At 37.0% G+C, this 18,671-nt stretch overlaps 2 protein-coding genes across 10 annotated transcripts in view; both read left to right on the forward strand.

The window, feature by feature from the left end:
- The first annotated feature begins 947 nt into the window (after positions 1 to 947).
- stx3a (syntaxin 3a) lies at positions 948 to 4,292 on the forward strand. The gene is made up of 11 exons (XM_067441227.1): positions 948 to 1,232; positions 1,731 to 1,805; positions 1,892 to 1,991; positions 2,104 to 2,178; positions 2,274 to 2,344; positions 2,434 to 2,542; positions 2,647 to 2,720; positions 3,165 to 3,299; positions 3,431 to 3,541; positions 3,933 to 4,018; positions 4,109 to 4,292. Exons 1-10 carry the CDS (start codon positions 1,203 to 1,205, stop codon positions 4,008 to 4,010), a joined length of 858 nt encoding a protein of 285 aa, XP_067297328.1. The 5' UTR covers positions 948 to 1,202; the 3' UTR covers positions 4,011 to 4,018; positions 4,109 to 4,292.
- Positions 4,293 to 5,309: 1,017 nt separating this feature from the next.
- The window catches only part of kdm2aa (lysine (K)-specific demethylase 2Aa), a 32,657-nt gene continuing 19,295 nt past the window's right edge, over positions 5,310 to 18,671 (forward strand). For 3 of the 9 annotated variants that reach the window (XM_067441178.1, XM_067441179.1, XM_067441186.1), the window contains exons 1-7: positions 8,078 to 8,270; positions 10,535 to 10,673; positions 10,761 to 10,839; positions 11,056 to 11,102; positions 11,188 to 11,366; positions 11,451 to 11,557; positions 16,785 to 16,878. In XM_067441178.1, coding sequence (XP_067297279.1) covers positions 8,160 to 8,270; positions 10,535 to 10,673; positions 10,761 to 10,839; positions 11,056 to 11,102; positions 11,188 to 11,366; positions 11,451 to 11,557; positions 16,785 to 16,878 — 756 coding nt within the window. In that variant the 5' untranslated portion in view covers positions 8,078 to 8,159. Of the gene's footprint in view, positions 5,572 to 5,933; positions 6,776 to 8,077; positions 8,278 to 10,028; positions 10,176 to 10,534; positions 10,674 to 10,760; positions 10,840 to 11,055; positions 11,103 to 11,187; positions 11,367 to 11,450; positions 11,558 to 16,784; positions 16,879 to 18,671 lie in introns of those variants that run through there. The other 6 variants (XM_067441182.1, XM_067441183.1, XM_067441180.1 and 3 more) reach the window with 5 other exon arrangements.

The raw sequence follows: 18,671 nt of genomic DNA on the forward strand, positions 1-18,671 counted from the left end.
TGACTATATATTTGAACTCTCAAATTGTAACTTGTTTCCTACCAATCATGACTTATCTTTTTAGTTTAAAATTCTGAAGGACTTGCATAAGGTTCCTTTTTGCTACTTTTCTGCTGTAGAGTAACTTCAAGTATGGGACTTGCTACTGCTGATTCCTACACAACACACATTAACTACAGTGTAACTATTGCTACTGCTGTACAATATAGCATTAATGCCCATAGCAGATCTATCAAAACAATCAGCTGAGGATCTTTATGGAATCTAACAAAAGGAGTATGCTATTAGAAACTGAAGAACCCTAATTTGGTACTGTTTAGAAACATTTTTATTTAGTGTATTTTATACTTATTTGTGAGTCACACAAAAGCTTGATGCTTTGACTTCTTTTGGAGATGTTTTTGTTGGTAGAAAAGAAAAAGAACTGTCCACAAAACAGTTCTTCAGGGAACCCCCTCTTTGGTTCTTCCTGGCACCTTTATTAATAAATAAATAAAAGTTGCACTTACTGCTTAAAAAGCAAATAGATTTTCTTTTTTAGTAGGCCTACCTCAAAAGTCCCTCAACTTTTTTGTTGGATGGTATTAAATAATTTTAAAAAATGGCAATCTATTTTACAATAAAAACATAGATATTTAACTATGTTTTAAAACATGAATTAAACAGTATAGTACAGTACTTTGTTTTAAAAAGTGAATAATTTATTTAAATGTTTATGTTTGAATTGATTACTTTTTAAGTGTCACCCTTAGTCCTGCAGTATGTTGGAAGTCCTGTAGCCAGCACGTCGTCAGCGTGCGATCTGTCAAGCGCAGTTTGCATCGATCTGAGAGTTAATGGAGAAACAAAAGCACCTCAGTGGAGGAAGATTAGCTACCCGGCATACAACTGTTGCTCTAATCCTCTCTGAGAGGATAGGCTTAGGACAACTACAAGACAGAAGCGATACTGCCATATTGTTTGTTTTTTTGCAATAAAAAAGAATATTTTTGGAGTTAACAGAGAATATTTTTTTTGTCTAAAACGTTAATCCTGAACCTCAATCCTGATTCTATTTGAACTCTTAACTGGGAGCATTCATACTGTAGTTGACATGTTTTCTAGTTATCCAGTCTGAAAAGTCTCTGGGATCTTTTAGCTTCTATATTGACCATTACAGCAAGCTATTTTAAAGATTGTAAGTCTCATACATTGAACCGAAGATGAAGGATCGACTGGAACAACTAAAAGCGGTAAGACGTTTTTTCTTATGAGTTATGATTTCAAACGGCGGTCTGGGGACTGAATTGCTTCGGTTTGACCTTTACTTGGGAACTGCCATCACAGTTCATTCAAGCACGTAGAAACGTGTCTGACATTGATAATTGAGAGATGGGTGAGCATTCAAATCATTATCAATAACAATATCTGTTCCCATGTAAATTCTGTGAAAAATTAAATGTTGTTGAAATGTTAAGGATAAGCTGCAATGAATTCTATTATGTTTACTAATAAAAACAAATAAAGGTTGCTGAAAAAAAATCTTAGTTGTTTGCTAATATTAGTAAGTCTCCCATATTGGACGTCTGTTGGCTGGTCATACTGGGAGACCAGCTGGACGTCCAGTTAAACACCACCCTGGAAGACCAGCTTAAACCAGTTAAGCCTGGTTTAATATGTTTTTACAGAGAGAAAATGCTGTTTCTGTCAAGTTCATAAACTTTCTGCTTTGTTCCTGTATGGCAAAATAGAAGTCGGATCAAGCTCCTGATGATGTGGAAATTCCAGTGGAAAATAAAGAATTTATGGATGAGTTCTTCGCTCAGGTATATGTGAATTAACTACATTGGATGAAAATGAAAACAGACATTTGAAGGTCACATTTTCTGTAATTTCTGTATGTTTAATACAGATTGAGGAAATACGCACCAGTATAGACAAGATTGATGAAAATATAGGCGAGATAAAGCGACTGTATTCTGTCATCCTCTCTGCACCTACATCAGACCAGAGTTAGTCGAATCATTTTTACCTTTATTTTAATTTTCAAGTTATTTATCATTTTTCTGTCATCTCCCCGCCGTGTTCATACTTTAAATATCTCTCATCTCATTTCTCAACTAGAGACACAGGATGATTTGGAGGCAGTTACTAATGAGATAAAGAAACTGGCAAACAATGCTCGCAACAAACTCAAAAGTCAGTTTTCAGCTCTTGCATTGCTTGTTCATGAAAATGATCAATAACTAAACTGGACAATCCAGCACTTCTGATTTTATATATTTTGTTGACAGGCATTGAGCAGAACTTGGCATCTAACACAGAGGAGAGGGCTTCAGCAGATATACGGATAAAGAAATCTCAGGTAACCACTAACACTATATCACAAGCCCACAAGGATTTCAAAGAGAAGTTATTTTTGTATTCATACAGTGTTTATCCCCTACATTTTAGCATGCCATTCTTGCTAAGAAGTTTGTGGAGGTGATGACCAAATACAATGAAGCCCAAATGGAGTTTAAAGACAAGAGCAAAGGGCGCATCCAAAGACAGCTGGAGATCAGTGAGTGACAAGCAGCACATTTTCTCAGTTTTCTCATTGATCAAAAGATCAGTGTTCGCAATGTTATATAAAGTTTAAGGCTAATGTTGGATTCTGTCTTACAGCTGGAAAAGTCACTACTGACGAGGAACTGGAGGAAATGCTGGAAGGAGGAAACGCTGCAGTATTCACGGCAGGAGTGAGTACTATTCAGTATATTTCTGTGTGTGATATTTTGTTGAAACAACATAGTTTGTCTGTATGTTTTTGAGATGTCTGTATGTCTGTATGATTCTAAAATCATTAGAATGATTTCTAAAGGATTGTGTGATACTTAAGACTGGGGAAATGATGCTGAATTGTCAGTTTTGCCATTACAGAAATTAATATATATATATATATATATATATATATATATATATATATATATATATATATATATATATATATATATATATATTAAAATTGAAAAAGTGATTTAAATAATAATAATATTTCACAATATTACAATTTGTGCTGTATTCTATTCAAATAAATGCAGCCTTTATGAGGATAAGAGACATTCAAAAACTCTTACTGACCACAAACTTTTGAACAGTAGTGTGTGTTTATTATTTAAAAACTCTTTTTTTCTTTTCTATAGATTATGGACTCTGGGATATCAAAACAGGCATTAAGTGAGATTGAGGCACGACACAAAGATATTATGCGACTGGAGAGCAGCATAAAAGAGTTGCATGACATGTTTGTGGACATTGCAATGCTGGTGGAGAATCAGGTACATGTGTTTGTCTTTTCTGGAGAATAAAGCAAAGATATTTGCCCAATTTGGAGACCTTGTTATTATAGCTGCTGGCTAAACACCGGCCTGTTATATATCCTTATCATTTTATTCTCATCTGTCAACAGGGAAGTATGATTGACAGGATTGAGAGCAACATGGACCAGTCAGTGGGATTTGTGGAAAGAGCAGTCGCTGACACTAAAAAAGCTGCCAAGTTCCAACAGGAAGCACGCAGGGTGAGCTTGGCAATTATGAGGAGTAAAACAATTGTGTCACATATACAATACAATATACAATACAATACAATACAATAAAAATACAATACAATAAAAATAAAATACAATACAATAAAAATAACACTTTCACTTTATAGTTTATTTTTATTAATAAAATGTAGACTAATTGTATGATTCTCAAGCAGCTTTTTTGTGCTCAGCAGGTTTTATTGTTCATTATCTTTCATCAACAAGTTTCTTCTGTTTTCCTTCTCTCTATGTATGTCCCCATCCCCATCTCTATATGTCTATTCTCTGTCTACACCTTCCCAATCATCCTTTCTGATTTCCTTTATATTATTATTATATCCTATATATTATTATCACTGTCTGCTCATTTCCACCTTTGTAGAAGAAGATGATGATCATGCTGTGTTGCACAATTCTTGCTGTCATCTGTGGTTCTCTGGTGTACAGCTGGCTGACATAAACTTTAAGGTAAGCATTCATAAATCTAAATTCATAATACTACTTACTATAATAATACTGTAGGTGGACTATTTTTGAGTAATATCCTGTCTTTTCCAGGTGATGAGGTTGTCTGGTCCACCAAATCCAGAGTCTCTATCAAGAGAAGCATCTTAGTGCCAGTGAACCATAAACATCCCTACTGGCACAACATGTTTTCCCGTGCTTGTTTATCTCATTTTGTCTTTTACTTTCTTACTGTCTTATCAGTTGGCCTTGTATTGTTAGAGGCTTCATAGTATAATGTGATGTGCAAGCTATCTGTCAATTTTAGGACTGTGATATGAAAAATAGCTTTAAAGGGATTGTTCACCTAGAAATTAAAGTTTTGTCATTTACTCAACCTCAAGTTGTTCAAAACCTGTATGAGTTTCTTTTTTCTGTTGAACACAAAATAATATATTTTGAAGAATGTTAGTAACCAAAAAGTTGACTGTAGCTGTTGAATTCCATGGTATTTTTTTCCTGCTAAGAAAGTCAATGGGTGCCGTCGGTTGTATGATTATGAACATTCTTCAAAATAACTTATTTTGTGTTCAGCAGAAGAAAGAAACGTATACATATTTGGAAAAACTTGAGAGGGAGTAAATGATGACAAATCCCTTTAATTTATGTAATTGTTTTATGGGAGTTTATGATAAAGCCTATATATGATTATAACAGATAAGTAAGAAGGTGTTGTTTTTGAGGCCTATTTTTTTTTTTTTTTTTTTTTTTTTTTTTTTTTTTAACTGACCGATGAAACATTTTACACTACCAATGTCAAATATTTTGTGCCCGATTAGTCCTTACTGGAAAAAACTTAAACATTTAAATCATGTTTTATCTTTTAATTTAGTATTAGTCTAAATAATTTCCATGAGAGTTGTTCTGTTGTTACTGACGATATTTATTTAGTGCAGATGAATAGTATTGATAATAAACTCAGTTTATTTCTTCATTTTTCTCTTATGTACGTGATAATAGTATTGTATTGTATATTTTGGAGGCAACGGATTTTAATTTTTACAGTAGTCTGACTTGAGTTATTGTCTAGACTTAGAAGTCGTGATTAAAATAACCAGGTGTATAAAATCTCGTTTATTCGTTCTTTCATCAGTGCTTAAAAAAAACCAAATCTTCATACAATTTTATTTATGCGAGAAACTTTTCAGCTGTTGGTTGTGACGTTTGGTTACCGACAGAAGTTTAGTCCAATGAATCGCTACGCGTTCGATGGTGGCTGACCAATCAGCAACTACTTCCTGATCGATTTGGGGTTATCGAAAAGTTTTACCATGCGGAGTTACCTGGGGTCGATTGCGGATGATAATTCAATGTGTACATTTATTCAAGTATTTCAAGACAGTTTAATGGACTCAAAGAAATGTCAAGGACTTCACGATGACCTTATGTGAAGTTAAACTCGGCTAATTCGAAAGAAAATGTAGATTTATTTCACCAGACGCCACAAGCCAGAGCTATATGCAGTCATGGACTGGACATCCGCCGGCGATGGGACGCCAAGCCACGTAAGATCTAAGGTACTTAAAAGCTATATTTTACTAATCACATCGCGCATGAGAAACAAAAATAAAAACAATTTGGTTGCGGACATTTTAGTAACTGAATGAGTGTATTGATCTTTTATATTTGATTGGTTGGCAACGCGAGGCTTTAAGCACATGTAAACCAATCTTTGCCTAGATGATTTGATGGGCGTGCAACTCCAGCCAATGAGAGGATGGCTCGTCTGGTTACTTGTACTATTATTTGTCTTATAGTACCGCCTCCCCGTGGAATGACAGCAACATTAACCAATGGGAGTAAAAGCGATGGCGTCGCATGTGTCTGTGATTTGATGCTAAATCTGTAATGGGCGGGGCTTACTTCGTGGTGTTTTTGTGACGATGTGAAAATGGCGGCGAATGATCTACTACATTAACTTTGTCGTGAATTCACACAGTAGAGCTTTCAGAATAATGCTTACTTTCACTTAGAATAGAAAAGTTACTAGTCTAGTCGGAGTGCACATTTGAATAGTAAACAATACACGTGGACTATTTTACCCGCTGGATTTTCCCCACTGTGAGCCCGAGTTTAAATCTTGTGGAAATGTGGTTTTATTTGAAACTTGAACAGGGATTAGCGTATTTTACTCGATAAATATACGCTCGAAATATATAATATTTCTCGCCTCACTCGTTAATGGGTGACTGCAATGTTAGACGTTGTACATATACGCCGTATGTATAAACAATACCCCATATCGTAAGATATTTAATATCTTTTTTCGTTTCTTTTTTACCACCGCGTAGTGTTTGCAGGCTGGTTAGCGGTTGGTTAGCTGGTGCTGATGCTCGTTCACTCTTCCCTCAGCAGCGCTTAGCTTGATAACCTAGCTTTTTATTATGACCTGCTGTTTTATTCTCGTTGGTGTGAGAATATAATACAATCATTGTGTAGCTTTAAGGTCCGCTTTTATGTGAATGAAGCTGCTACCGAGTTTTTAACTATTTGAAAACAGCGATTCTTTTATTCAGGCAGTATTCATGTAACGTATCGTTATTTCGATTAAAAGGACACTAATAAAGTGTCAATGGAGCACATTTGTGGCTGTTATTTCTAACGGGATAAACTGACAGAATCACGTTCGCGGGCTCGCGACTCGCCCGTGCACTGGCGGGCGGCGCGTGAGTCTTTATTCTGACAATGGACGATCACAAACCGCGTTACAGCAAGCGACTGGTAAGTACAGCACACTAGACACTTGGAAAATAAAATGTTTAGCTCAGGATGGTAACGTTAGTCTGCAATGGAGTTTCTGAATTGAGAGCATTTCGCTGATGAATTCAATTCCAGTTGAAATGTTTGTAGCCATGCTCGCTAGTCCTGTCATTTGAGTGAGATAAAGAATCTGCAAGGTGCGACTTTTATTTTCAGTAACGTTACTTCGTATCGGTTTAATGCGTCCAGATGTTTAACATTTATATATAAAGCAGATTTCATAACGTCATTTAAAGATTTCTTAAAAGCTTTTACAAGTTTGACACTCTCATGGAAAGATAAATACAGTAGATGTCGAAATCTTGGCTGGCTTTTGACAGAAGGACCACGTGACCAGCATATGCAAGCAATAACTGACCCTTACAGTTTTTTAATCTATTAACATTCCGATTGTCACATAACAGAATCTGTAAAATAAGAATCTGAGTAAGCTCACAAGGTGTCCTTGCAATAAATGATGTTGAGAAAAACACCTAGATATTTACTAGTTCGCACAGCTATAAGATTCTGTAAGCATTAAAGATCTTGCAAATATCTGTCTTCATCAAGAAGTTAAATATATTTATTTTTAAGACTATTTTCTTATGCTTTAAAGTCTTAATGAAGTTTACTTTCTAATGGAGTTAAAACCTGCCCGTTTTGAATCCCAACCAGCTTCCAGTGCATCATCAAATTGTGTAAAACATCTATACCACAAAATTCAATAAATCACTTATTCATATTCTGTTCTTTTATATTGTTTTTTATTTATAATAAAGATCTTGCTTTCAGTTTAAGTGGTCAAATTCTCTGGATCCAAACTGACATGTCACTTTCACTCCATATGCTTATTAATATATTAATATATTTTTGGATTAACCCCAACGGATACCTCAGTTGTATAGATGCTAAATGTTAGTTGCTGACACACAATGACTTGTGCATGCCGAAACGTTTCCACACATTGGTTCTATTGTAAGGCTGGGTTTTAGAGGATTTGTAGCACATAAATTAAAAGATCTCTCAGCCAAGATGTATAGATGCATTAAAGTTCATCTATAACATTAAGATGATCTTAAATTAGTGTTAGTTTGGTTGTAATATTTGCCCAGTAGTTTTCTGAAGAGTGGGACAGTGATGGAGAGTAAGCAGGATTTGAGAGATTGTTGTGTGAAGACTGTTTTTGTAGAGACCAGGATGAACGAAGGGGAGGATGAACGATTAGATTGGTTTAGCAGACCACGTGATCAGACATGCGGAAACGGGGGGAGGAGTGGGTGGGAGGGAGCACTGCAGAGGCAAAAGGATGACTGAGGAGAACAGACAGCAGGTTTTCTCATTTTGAAAGACGGGAAGAAATGCAAGGATGGAGAACGGACAGGAGATCCTTACACTTGTTGATGGGGGGATGTTGTTGATGAGACGGAGAGGCAGGAAGAGGAAAAGCCAGCAGAGGGATGAAGATGTGACACTGAAGGTGCGAGGTGTGTAGTGTCTTATTGCCCTCCACAAGGGCTTCCTCCTAGCGCACTGCGGTCTAGGGCCTTGCCTGGAGAGAGGGCGAGCGAAAGCTGCATGCGGATCGGCACAGAAAAGGTTTTAATCCTGGCATCAGTTGCAGACACCACGTCATCTTGATTGATTTCATCTGTAGAAGGTTCTATTTCTTGTTTTGATCCCCCTCCAATGTGGGGATACATTAGTACAGGTTGTACTCTTTCACCATTGCTGCTTAGAGTTATGACCGTTTGTAGATCTTTGAGATCTTTTGATCTGTTGTGAATGGAAGAGATTGAAAGATGCATGATGCAGCGTCAGAGAGTGACAGAATGGCAGGGTTTGCGCACAGGCCCAGAACCTGGGAAAACTGCAGCATCATTGACTAGGGATGGGCACAAGTGCCTAAGTACTCAGAAATGACAGCATAGATTGATCTTTATGACAGTTCCATGTTTAAAAATGTCTGTTCTTAATATTGTGATTGTTTACAGTTGCATTTTGGGCTGTACCCTGCAGTATGATTGGTTAGAATAGGATTATGGTGTACATGGTGACTTTGTGACAGCAATTTTCAAAAGCAACTAGACAGGACATAATTTATGTATTGGAACAGAACAGGTCCTCCTGAGACTTTTTATCTTGATACAAAGTAATGAGACCAATGATTGACTGGTGTGCTTGGACTTTTGTGTGCTAACATGAAGGGCTTTGGTTCATAGAGTTGTGACTGGTTCAATCAGGATATGTAAATGATTTGGAGAACATTTCCTAAGATACTGCACAATCATGCCCAATTCATTTCATTGATTTTTCTTTTTTTCTTTCTACCCCCTCTCTTTTTTCCTCTTGTTGTCTTTGAGAGGGTGTGACGATAGAGCTTTTGGAAGCATGTGATTGGTTCCACATCACCAGAGAGAGAGGGCAGAGGCAAGGGCGAGCAGAGGAGGGTCTTATTGTTTTGTTCATTCTGTGCCTGTATGTGTTGCTCACCTGCTCTTGGTAAGCAGGGGTGCATCTTAGCATAATTAAAACTGCAAACTAGCATTATATCAGATACTACTTTTTATAAAACGATAATAAGAAAACATGTTGTTTGAGCACCAAATTAAAATGATTTCTGACGGATCATGTGAGACTGATTCACTATTTTACTGTTTGCTATATATTTTTTTATCAAATAAATGGAGTCTTGAGCATAAACATAAAAAACGACTTTTGAATGATGTATGTTGTAGAAATAATTGACATTCACGTGAAAAATTGGCATTTTTGATAGCATCACTTCTTGTTTTAAATGCAATCATTAATGCAGCTTCCTTCTCTGTGAACGATACATTGCTACCTTTTTGAACAGAGCTTGTTAAATAAACTTCCTGTACTATACTGCTACTCACCTGTAAGCTAAGGATGTAAACATGCTATATTAAGCAGAAAAGAGAATTTGGCCATTTGTTGTTTTCTGCTGGAAACACCAGCAGTTCTGCTCCAAGACTCTCAACAGTGAATCCTTGTGCATCAGCATGATTTATAATAATAAAATAATAATAGATTTTATTTATAACGCACTTTTCATTCTGAAGAATCTCAAAATGCAACAATGTAAAAGGGAACAATAGTACTAGTAGTAAAAATATAGAATAATACAAATAATCAACACATAAAAGCCTTTCTGAACAGAAAAGTCTTCAGTTCAGCTTTAAACTGGTCCAGGCTCTGTACTGCTCTCAGCTCACTGGTTCCAGAGCCGCGGTGCAGCCGAGCAGAAAGCTCGATCCCCCATGGTACGAAACCTGGTGATGGGGACTTGAAGAAGCAGGTGGCCTGATGATCTGAGGGTGGAGGATTTCAGACGGATGAGTTCCTGTAGATATGGTGGTGCATGGTACGGTGATGCATTTATGTGTGAGCAGGAGGATTTTGTAGTCAATTCGGGATGAAACAGGAAGCCAGTGCAAGTAGGATGGGAGTTTTGTGATCATATTTACGGACTCTCATAAGATTTTGATTTATGATGTTTAGTAGTTTCTGTGTGTGGGCTAGTGCTCGTGATGGGTGTGAGTTATTTAATGTATGTAATGTGTGAGATTGTGGGCAAGTGCAACTGTCAGCCTAGTGTAGGTGTGTTTTTGAAGCTATGGTGGTTATACAATACACGATTAAAAGGAAGTGATTAATGTATGCAGAGAAATGGTGTTGATCTGGCAATGTTTTTTCATTGTTTGATTTTTCTTTGTCTTACAGCGGTCTGGCACGCGGCGGCGTTACCAAGACGATGGCATTTCCGACGACGAGATCGATGGAAAGAGGACTTTCGATCTGGAGGAGAAGCTGCACAGCAGCCGCTTCAGCTCTGACCGAGTCAAACGCATGGAGGGCAAAGGTGATAAAGAGTTGCAGTTCTTATGGAACTCATCAAAGAAACACATCTTTATGGAGAGTGCAATTTAATTTTGCATGTTTTTTTCAGACCTCACATATGAGTACGTCCAGAGATATGGGCTCCGGGACCCCATCATCTTTGATAGACCTGATGGACTTGGCATCAAGTAAGAGATTGTGAATGTTTTTTTTTTTGTCTTTTCTTGTAATGTGCTTTACTCTCTTATTCAGAAATCTCCCTTTTGAGTTTCACATATTGTTTGAGTATTACAGATTTTTGGTTTTAGTATTGCTGTTTTGTGTCTTCCTCCGCCTCATATTTCAGGATATGTATACAATTTTACATTTCAATCTAATCTACATGTGCTCTGCCTCCGTTTCAGAATGCCGGATCCAGACTTCAGTGTGAATGATGTGAAGTTGTTTGTAGGTAAGTGTTTTTGTGGTAGAAATGCTGAATTTGGTGCTGCTTTGGGATGCTTCATCCTCTCCTCCCTGCTCGTCTTTGTTAACAGGAAGTCGGCGGATGATTGACGTGATGGATGTGTCAACTCAGAAGGGCACAGAAATGTCAATGGCCCAGTGGAGGCGCTACTATGAGACTCCACCCTCTCAGAGAGAGAAGCTTTATAATGTTATCAGCCTTGAATTTAGCCACACTAAACTAGAGAGCCTCGTCAAAAGACCTGCCACGGTAGGTACCTCAACGCTTTGATGTGCCACAAATATTAATATTTAGACCAGTCTGATAGCCAACATTTTGTCCATGTTGTCACAGGTGGACATGATTGACTGGGTGGACAACATGTGGCCACGACACTTAAAAGAAAGGCAAAGAGATTCCACAAACTCTATCACGGACATGCAATACCCCAAAGTGCAGAAGTGAGCATTTCTTAGATCTTTCAAAATAGTCTGTATTTATTCATTCTTGATCTCATTTCACAACTTGTGAAGGCGTTAAAACAAAAAGGGTCTGTTCACCTATGGAGTTACTTTTGTGTCTTTCTTTGCAATCAAACATACTGCTTAAGAGGGAATTTTTTTTTTAAAAAGTACACTAACTAAATAATTACACTAATTAGGAAATTAAAAATGGTGCTCTTTATAGTGCAAGTAAATCTTTGTTTTTCTTTGTGCAGTTTATCACGCATGCACAAATTTGAGCCTAAAAACTTTGCTTGCAAGTTGAAACGTTTTGAATTCAAGTGAAGCTGCATTCCAATGGGCGGTATCTAATGCTGTCTTCCCATGCTATCAAAACTAATTCCAACTTTAGAAGTCGTGATTACGAGCTTGTTGTATTCAAGTGCTTTGTTGTTGGAATGAACAAGAATCATGCGGGACACCAGGTTTATTCTTGCCTATTTATCGGTGAAATCTTATTAAAACAGACTAATGCGCAACCATAAACATTCCAGATAGTCTGCTTTCTGTAATTTTGGTCTTGGCATGCTATTTTCGCTGTGTATCAAACATACAATAAGCTTCAAATGATTACTCGTACATGTAAATATGCACTACATGAAAGATGGGGTAAGTGCTTTCTGGTAACCGTTGTTGATATTTCAAATCACCAAAACAAACACGCCCCTACCCCCAAAAGGGTCTTGACCCTATTTTGATAGCTCCGCCCCACTCATATGTAACCCAGGCAACAACTATGGCAGAATCTGCTTGTTACTAATCCAGGTCGAATTTTCAATGAAAAAGTCACCCCTTCCATCACAAAAACACAAACCGTTCTCATTATAACAAGCAGGACAGTCTAACTAATGAAATTATTACATTTATGACAAGATTAGAGTTATAGCGATCACAAAACACAAACAGTTCTCATGAACAACTCGATAGGACCTACAAGAGCAGGACAGTCCAGCTAACAATATTACAATTATGACCAGATTGGGGTTATATAGATCATGAAAAGAGGAAGCAAACATATTAGGATATAGTATCTTACTTGTCTGACTCATTTTGTGAGGGTCTTTATCATCGCTGAAAGTAAGCAACAGTAATGATCACAAATGCACAAACAAGTGAACATGACACACGAGCATATTCAAGCAAAGCCAGCATATATTAGTTCTCGGCTAATGTCTGTCCTGTGTCTTGTGTTTTGAATAATAACATGCACTGAGCGAGCGCTCTCTTCTCACCATCATTATTAGACATGCCCCTTACCTGCTGATTGGCTACAAGTTTGTTATTAGTCTCGGCCCAAGTCTGTTTTTAAAATGGTTTTGAAATAACACTTACTCCACCTTTAATGTCATGACAAGAAGACCTAGCTTTTTTGGAGGGGAAGAACCTAATAAAATCACACATGCCACAGCAGTAGTTCACCCCGTCACCATGTTTAAAGTTTATGGCACGCCATATCTCAGAAATTTTGGGTATCAAATTTATTTCTGAACTTTCCAGTGGTAAAGAAGACATCAGAGGGCATTCATGGGCAATTTTGTTCTTAGGAAACCCGTATTTACGATAATTCTGATAACATGTGAATGCAGCATGAGCACCAGAGTGACAGATCTGTTTCTATTGGTCTTTCTCATTTAGTGTAATAATTCCGCCTTGTCCACTACCTGGTCCCGCCATAAAATTACAATTCTGTCATTTACTCACCCTCAAGTTGTTCCAAACCTTTGTTTCTTTGTTCTGCTGAACACAAAATAAGATATTTTGAAGAATGTTTGTAACTAAGCAGAGAGAGCAACCATTGACTACCATAGTATTTTTTTCCTCTACTATTTGCAGTCAATGGTTGCTCTGTCTGCTTTGTGAACTATCCTTTAACATAACACGGCTGAATAAGCCAAGTCATTTTGGATCAGTCTTTCTCAGCCATGCTCAAGGGAGAATTAAATATGACACTGGCCTGATGATGCACACTAATGCACTAACAAAATCCAAAGTTTTATTATATTTGACTCTACCAACCATAGACTGTAAAAAATATGGATGTCACCTGAAAGTTTCTGAAGAGCATTTTTGAAGCCTAAAGTCGCCATTGCCATATTGGCAGATCGTCACTCCTGGATAAAAGAAAATGGGCAAGAAGGCGGGATGTGGCTAGAGCTGGGGTGGTGTGATGACTGACTAGTAGTGACAGCAGTGGAAATCCACCTGTCACTCAGTGACCACGCCCTTAATTATGCAGAATTTATAGTCTTAATATATTAGAGGTGTAACACCACTAGTTCCACCATTCGATACACATCACGAAACAGAACTCACGATACGATGTGTATCGCAATATTTTAAGCCAAAATAATTTTTTTAATCAAAATAATATTGTTTTATTATCAGGACTAGGGTTGGGCATCGAGAACCGGTTCTAACTTGGAACCGTTTAAAAAATATAGATTCCTTTGGAATCGTTTAGAAAATTTATTTTCGGTTCCGATCTTCGGTTCCAAGCGCGCAAGTTTTGGTTTCCATGGCCACCTGATTTCCGGTGCTTGCGCGCCCGCTTGTTCTTTTAGTCATGGAAGCCCGGTAAGCGGCTCTGAAGTGTGGATTTATTTCACTTTTAAAAGCCTGGGTCGGCACAGTGCAACTAGTGTTGTCAAAAATATCGATACTGAAATATCTGAAAAGATACGATAGCCTGCTCAGCCTACACAATCGATCCCAGCTGCTCTCCTCTCCTCTCCTCTCTGACCGACAGCGAGTTGACACGCAGCCGCATATTCTCATTCAGCCGCTTAACCTCTGAACACGACGGACGCTCGTTCTGCTGGACTTTTCCTTACGACAGCGTGTTAGTGTTAGTGTGTGATCGGTCTGAATTTCGCGCGGGATTGCACATAATTCTACGAATCCCCGCAGATTTCAAGCTCACATAGCCTACCGTAATAAAGCCGCCCCTGACATACAAGTGCAAATATTCCCTTCTTTTTACAGCTTATTATTGGTCAAATACACTCAAACAAATTCTCGGTGCACATTTTGAACAGTATGTAAACACAGTCTTAAACAATTCAGGAAGAAATGAAGAATGAGTAACAGGAGCAGTGTTCAGGATCCATGAGTGCGGCAGTTCTTAAAGGGACAGCAGTCATTTGTTATTCAAAGTCAAACTACAAAAAGACAAACGATCACACTGCTCTTGACTGATCAACTTGTCTAACTTTAATGGTTTTATATGAAACTATTTAATTTTTTGCAAAAACATTATCCAATGTTATTTTAAATTTTATGTAGCCACTTTGTGTTTTTTTTATTCAGTTTTTTACCTGAATGTTAGACCTACCTGAAAAAATAAAGCAGTCCATTTCATTTATATCTTTTATTCTATTGTATTTATTTGTGCTATTTTTTGTAATATGTATCTTTGTTTATTCAATTTACCATTCAAAATCGAGCTTACTTGTGCTGTGTGTAAACTATTGCAACACAATTACCCCGTTGTAAAAAATACATTGAGTTAACAAATATTTGTGAGAATTTTAATTGTAATTGATCAATGTTTATATATGAGAAAAAGCTTAAAAGCTTTATCAAATAAAGTGATCTCTTCAGAAATGTTTGATTGCCTAGACTTTCGAAAGACAGACAAAAAAAAATGTATATAAAAAATATCTAATTGACATTATATGCAGCGTTTTTCCCCCGTTGTATTGGAAATAGCATTGAATATCGATGTGACATGTTTTGACTCCACCCCTCAAAGAATCGGAATCGAGAATCGAAAAGAACCGGAATCGAAAGTAAGAATCGGAATGGGAATCAGAATCGTTCAAATCAAAACGATGCCCAACCCTAATCAGGACCCACAAATATTCCCCTATTGTCACTTTTAATAATGTCACTGAAATAAATGTCACTTAACTGTCACTCACTCTCATATTGTTTTCGTGCATCATGCAATAATTTGTGCTTCCGAGTTTAGTACAGTAGGCCTACATGCTTCGTTTGTAAATCTATTCATCTTAAAAAGCCATCATGTCTGAAGACTTGGATTTGGTTTAGACTACTCGAATAGTTATTTTTAGGATACTTTGACATTTTTTGGAATTTCTTTTTAGCTTAAGAGGAATGGACTTTAAATGGAGGGATGGAAATCTTTCAGGTTTCATAAAGAATATCTTAATTTGTGTTTGGAGTTGAACCAAAAAAATGACATGATGAGGCTGAGTACATGACATAATTTACATTTTTGGGGGGAATTATACCTTATAAATACAGCAAGTTGAGCCTTGAATAAAACAACTCTATCACAAATCATATTGTTTCCGTCAACGATGCATATCGTCGCAATTTTATATCGCGATATATCATTTAACAATATATTGTTACACCCCTATATTTTATAATAATTAATTAATACAGTTGATAATAAAAAAAAACAAGTTACCAATCTCTGTTTGAGCTCTTGAACTCTACACAGGTGACAAATTTGCTGCTCTATTTCACTTTTTTTGACCAATCAGCGCAGACTTTCTCAGAAATGTTAATTTGACCAACCGCAGCAATTCAAACATAAACATCAGAGACGCGGTGGAAAACGGTGAATGGCGAACAACGTCCTCTCAGTGGCTGCCAGCAATCAGCAACAGTCCCAATTGTAGCTCTGACTGTTAGACTAGTCACAAACATAAGAAAATAAAATAAAATCTAAATCTAATAGTACAGTAACATGATTTGTGGGTGGAGAAGCGGCGAACAAACAACGCCAGCGTCCTATTCCCCACGTTGCCTAAATATAAAAATAGTAGGTGTGTAGCTGTCAATGGAGGGGCAGAAGCAAATTTCATCAAAAACAAAATATTCATTTGTGTACTGAAGAAGAATGAAAGTCTTACAGGTTTGGAGTGACATGAGGGTGAGTAAATGATGGCAGAATTGTCATTTTTGGATGAACTATCCTTTTATTTGCAATCTTCTATTTTGTTTTAATTGCAATAGTTTTTTTTTTTTTGCTCAAATCATTTTGTTTGATTGCATAAAAAAGACACACAGGTAATGCCATTATTACCAGGAAATAAGTCTTCTGTATTGTTCCATTTTCTTCATGTCCCGTTTCTCACACAGCTCTTTGTTTATTGTTATATTTGAACAAAATTATCCTCTTCCCCCATTTTAAATTAGATTGTTCTGTGTGCAGGTACTGCCTAATGAGTGTGCAGGGCTGTTACACAGATTTCCACATAGACTTTGGAGGCACATCTGTGTGGTACCACATACTGCGGGGCTGCAAGGTCAGAAAAATATGTTCATATTAGTGATCAACTGATATTGATTTTTTATAACCAATAGTTTCACTCCCTTACATACAGAACAAAAGACATTTACATCAATAAATGCAATTTTTTAAAAAAATACAGTGCCAAGTCTTTTTAACATTAATGCGGTTTCACCTTTTTATTTATAAATACAGCCATATTAACAACAGGCAAAATACAGTTATAAAGTCTAATGTTTTCAAGTGGAGAACATAAATAAATGAGAGTTGAGTCTATCAACTCCCCATAACTGAGCATAAATATAAGCATTCATTTTAATTAACAGTTTTAAAAGGTTTATGTGTTTAATAGTCTAAAGAGTGAATATTCTTTGGAATATACAAACATTATAATAGCTATGATGTATTCGCGAGTTTGTTTTATTTTTCTTACAGAGTCAATCTCATCCAGTACGGTATCAAAATTAATGTTTGTGTCACTCAATGAAATGCTGATGACAGAGCGCTGTTTTCATCTCTGCGTTTAACTTGCACGTCTCCCTATTGACAGAAATGAGAGAGTGAGAGGGAGGTGTGAGGAAAGATGTGTCGGCCGGGACTTTTTACTGCGCCGAGCCGAAGTACTCTCAGAAGTGCTAATCCGCCATACATTATAGTTCTCCTTTTTAATCCGATTAGAGAAGTACCACGTTTTATTTTGTCACCATTCTTGATCGTTCAACTATTCGTGTAACTGTATTTAAATAGGGAAAAGATGGAGGTGTTTGGTACTTCTAACTTGATCTCTGTTTGGTACCATATTGAATGAACCTGGCTTAGTGGGCTAAGCTAAATGCTATCAGATCGTCACCGCGTGTCAGAGAGATTAAGTTCACGCACTGAGACGAGAGAGGTATGTATCAACAACCGTCAAAAACACACTTCTTTGGTATGATTTGGTGGTCCTGTGACAGCAGTGGCGTGTAAATCCACTTTGAGACGCGACTGAAACATTGTTGTGAAGCTTCCCGTCATTTCTGCGTTCAAATCGGTTCAAATGCAGCGCTGCCTTCCCGGAATGCTGTGTTGAAGCGTTGAAGTCGCTCGACTTCACCCATAGGAATAAAGTGGAGCGTGACGCGTCATAAGTGTTCACGGACGACTCTCTCGCTCTAGTCACGCGCGCGCACCCTACCGGGAGAAGAGCCCGTACGGCCCATACAGGGACCTTCCGTTCTATTAACGTCAAGTAGACCCATACTCGAAAAAAACTCCCCGAAACTTGTGAGAAACCGGAAGGAGTATTTTTGACACAGAAATACTCTATCAAACGTCCAACATTAGTTTTTGAAACTTTGTCTATGTTTAGGATGGGAATCCAAGTCTTTAACAGTGTAAAAAGCTCAGTATGCATGAAACAGCATTTCACCCCCCCTTTAAGAAATACACTAAAATAGCGGTCATCTTTTTTAAAATGTCATTTATTCCTGTGAAGGAAAAGCTTCATTTTTAGCATCAGTACTCCAGTCTTCAATGTCAAATGTTTATTTTTTTTGTCAGTAAATTTGTTGAAACATTTCTTGTTATTATTGAAAACAGTTGCTGCTTCATATGTGGAAACTGATTTAAAAAAAAAATCACGATTTTTTTGTATTGAAAGTTCAACTGCATTTATTTGAAATAGAATATGTTTTAACAATGTGAAAGTCTGTCACTTTTGTCAATAATTTATGGTAAAATTGTACAACAATTTTCTATTTGTTAACAGTAGTTAACTAAATGTGTTTACCTGAACCTTATGTTAATTTCAACTTTTTCTGTTTATTAAAT

The sequence above is a fragment of the Pseudorasbora parva genome, chromosome 4 (genome assembly GCF_024679245.1).
Source record: "Pseudorasbora parva isolate DD20220531a chromosome 4, ASM2467924v1, whole genome shotgun sequence".
Classification (NCBI taxonomy): domain Eukaryota; kingdom Metazoa; phylum Chordata; class Actinopteri; order Cypriniformes; family Gobionidae; genus Pseudorasbora; species Pseudorasbora parva.

Coding starts and splice junctions, on each gene's coding strand:
- stx3a (XM_067441227.1), top strand. CDS start 1,203: ATGAAGGATCGACTGGAACAACTAAAAGCG. Junction 1,992..2,103: donor TGCACCTACATCAGACCAGA/GTTAGTCGAATC, acceptor TTTCTCAACTAG/AGACACAGGATGATTTGGAG. Junction 2,543..2,646: donor CCAAAGACAGCTGGAGATCA/GTGAGTGACAAG, acceptor TCTGTCTTACAG/CTGGAAAAGTCACTACTGAC.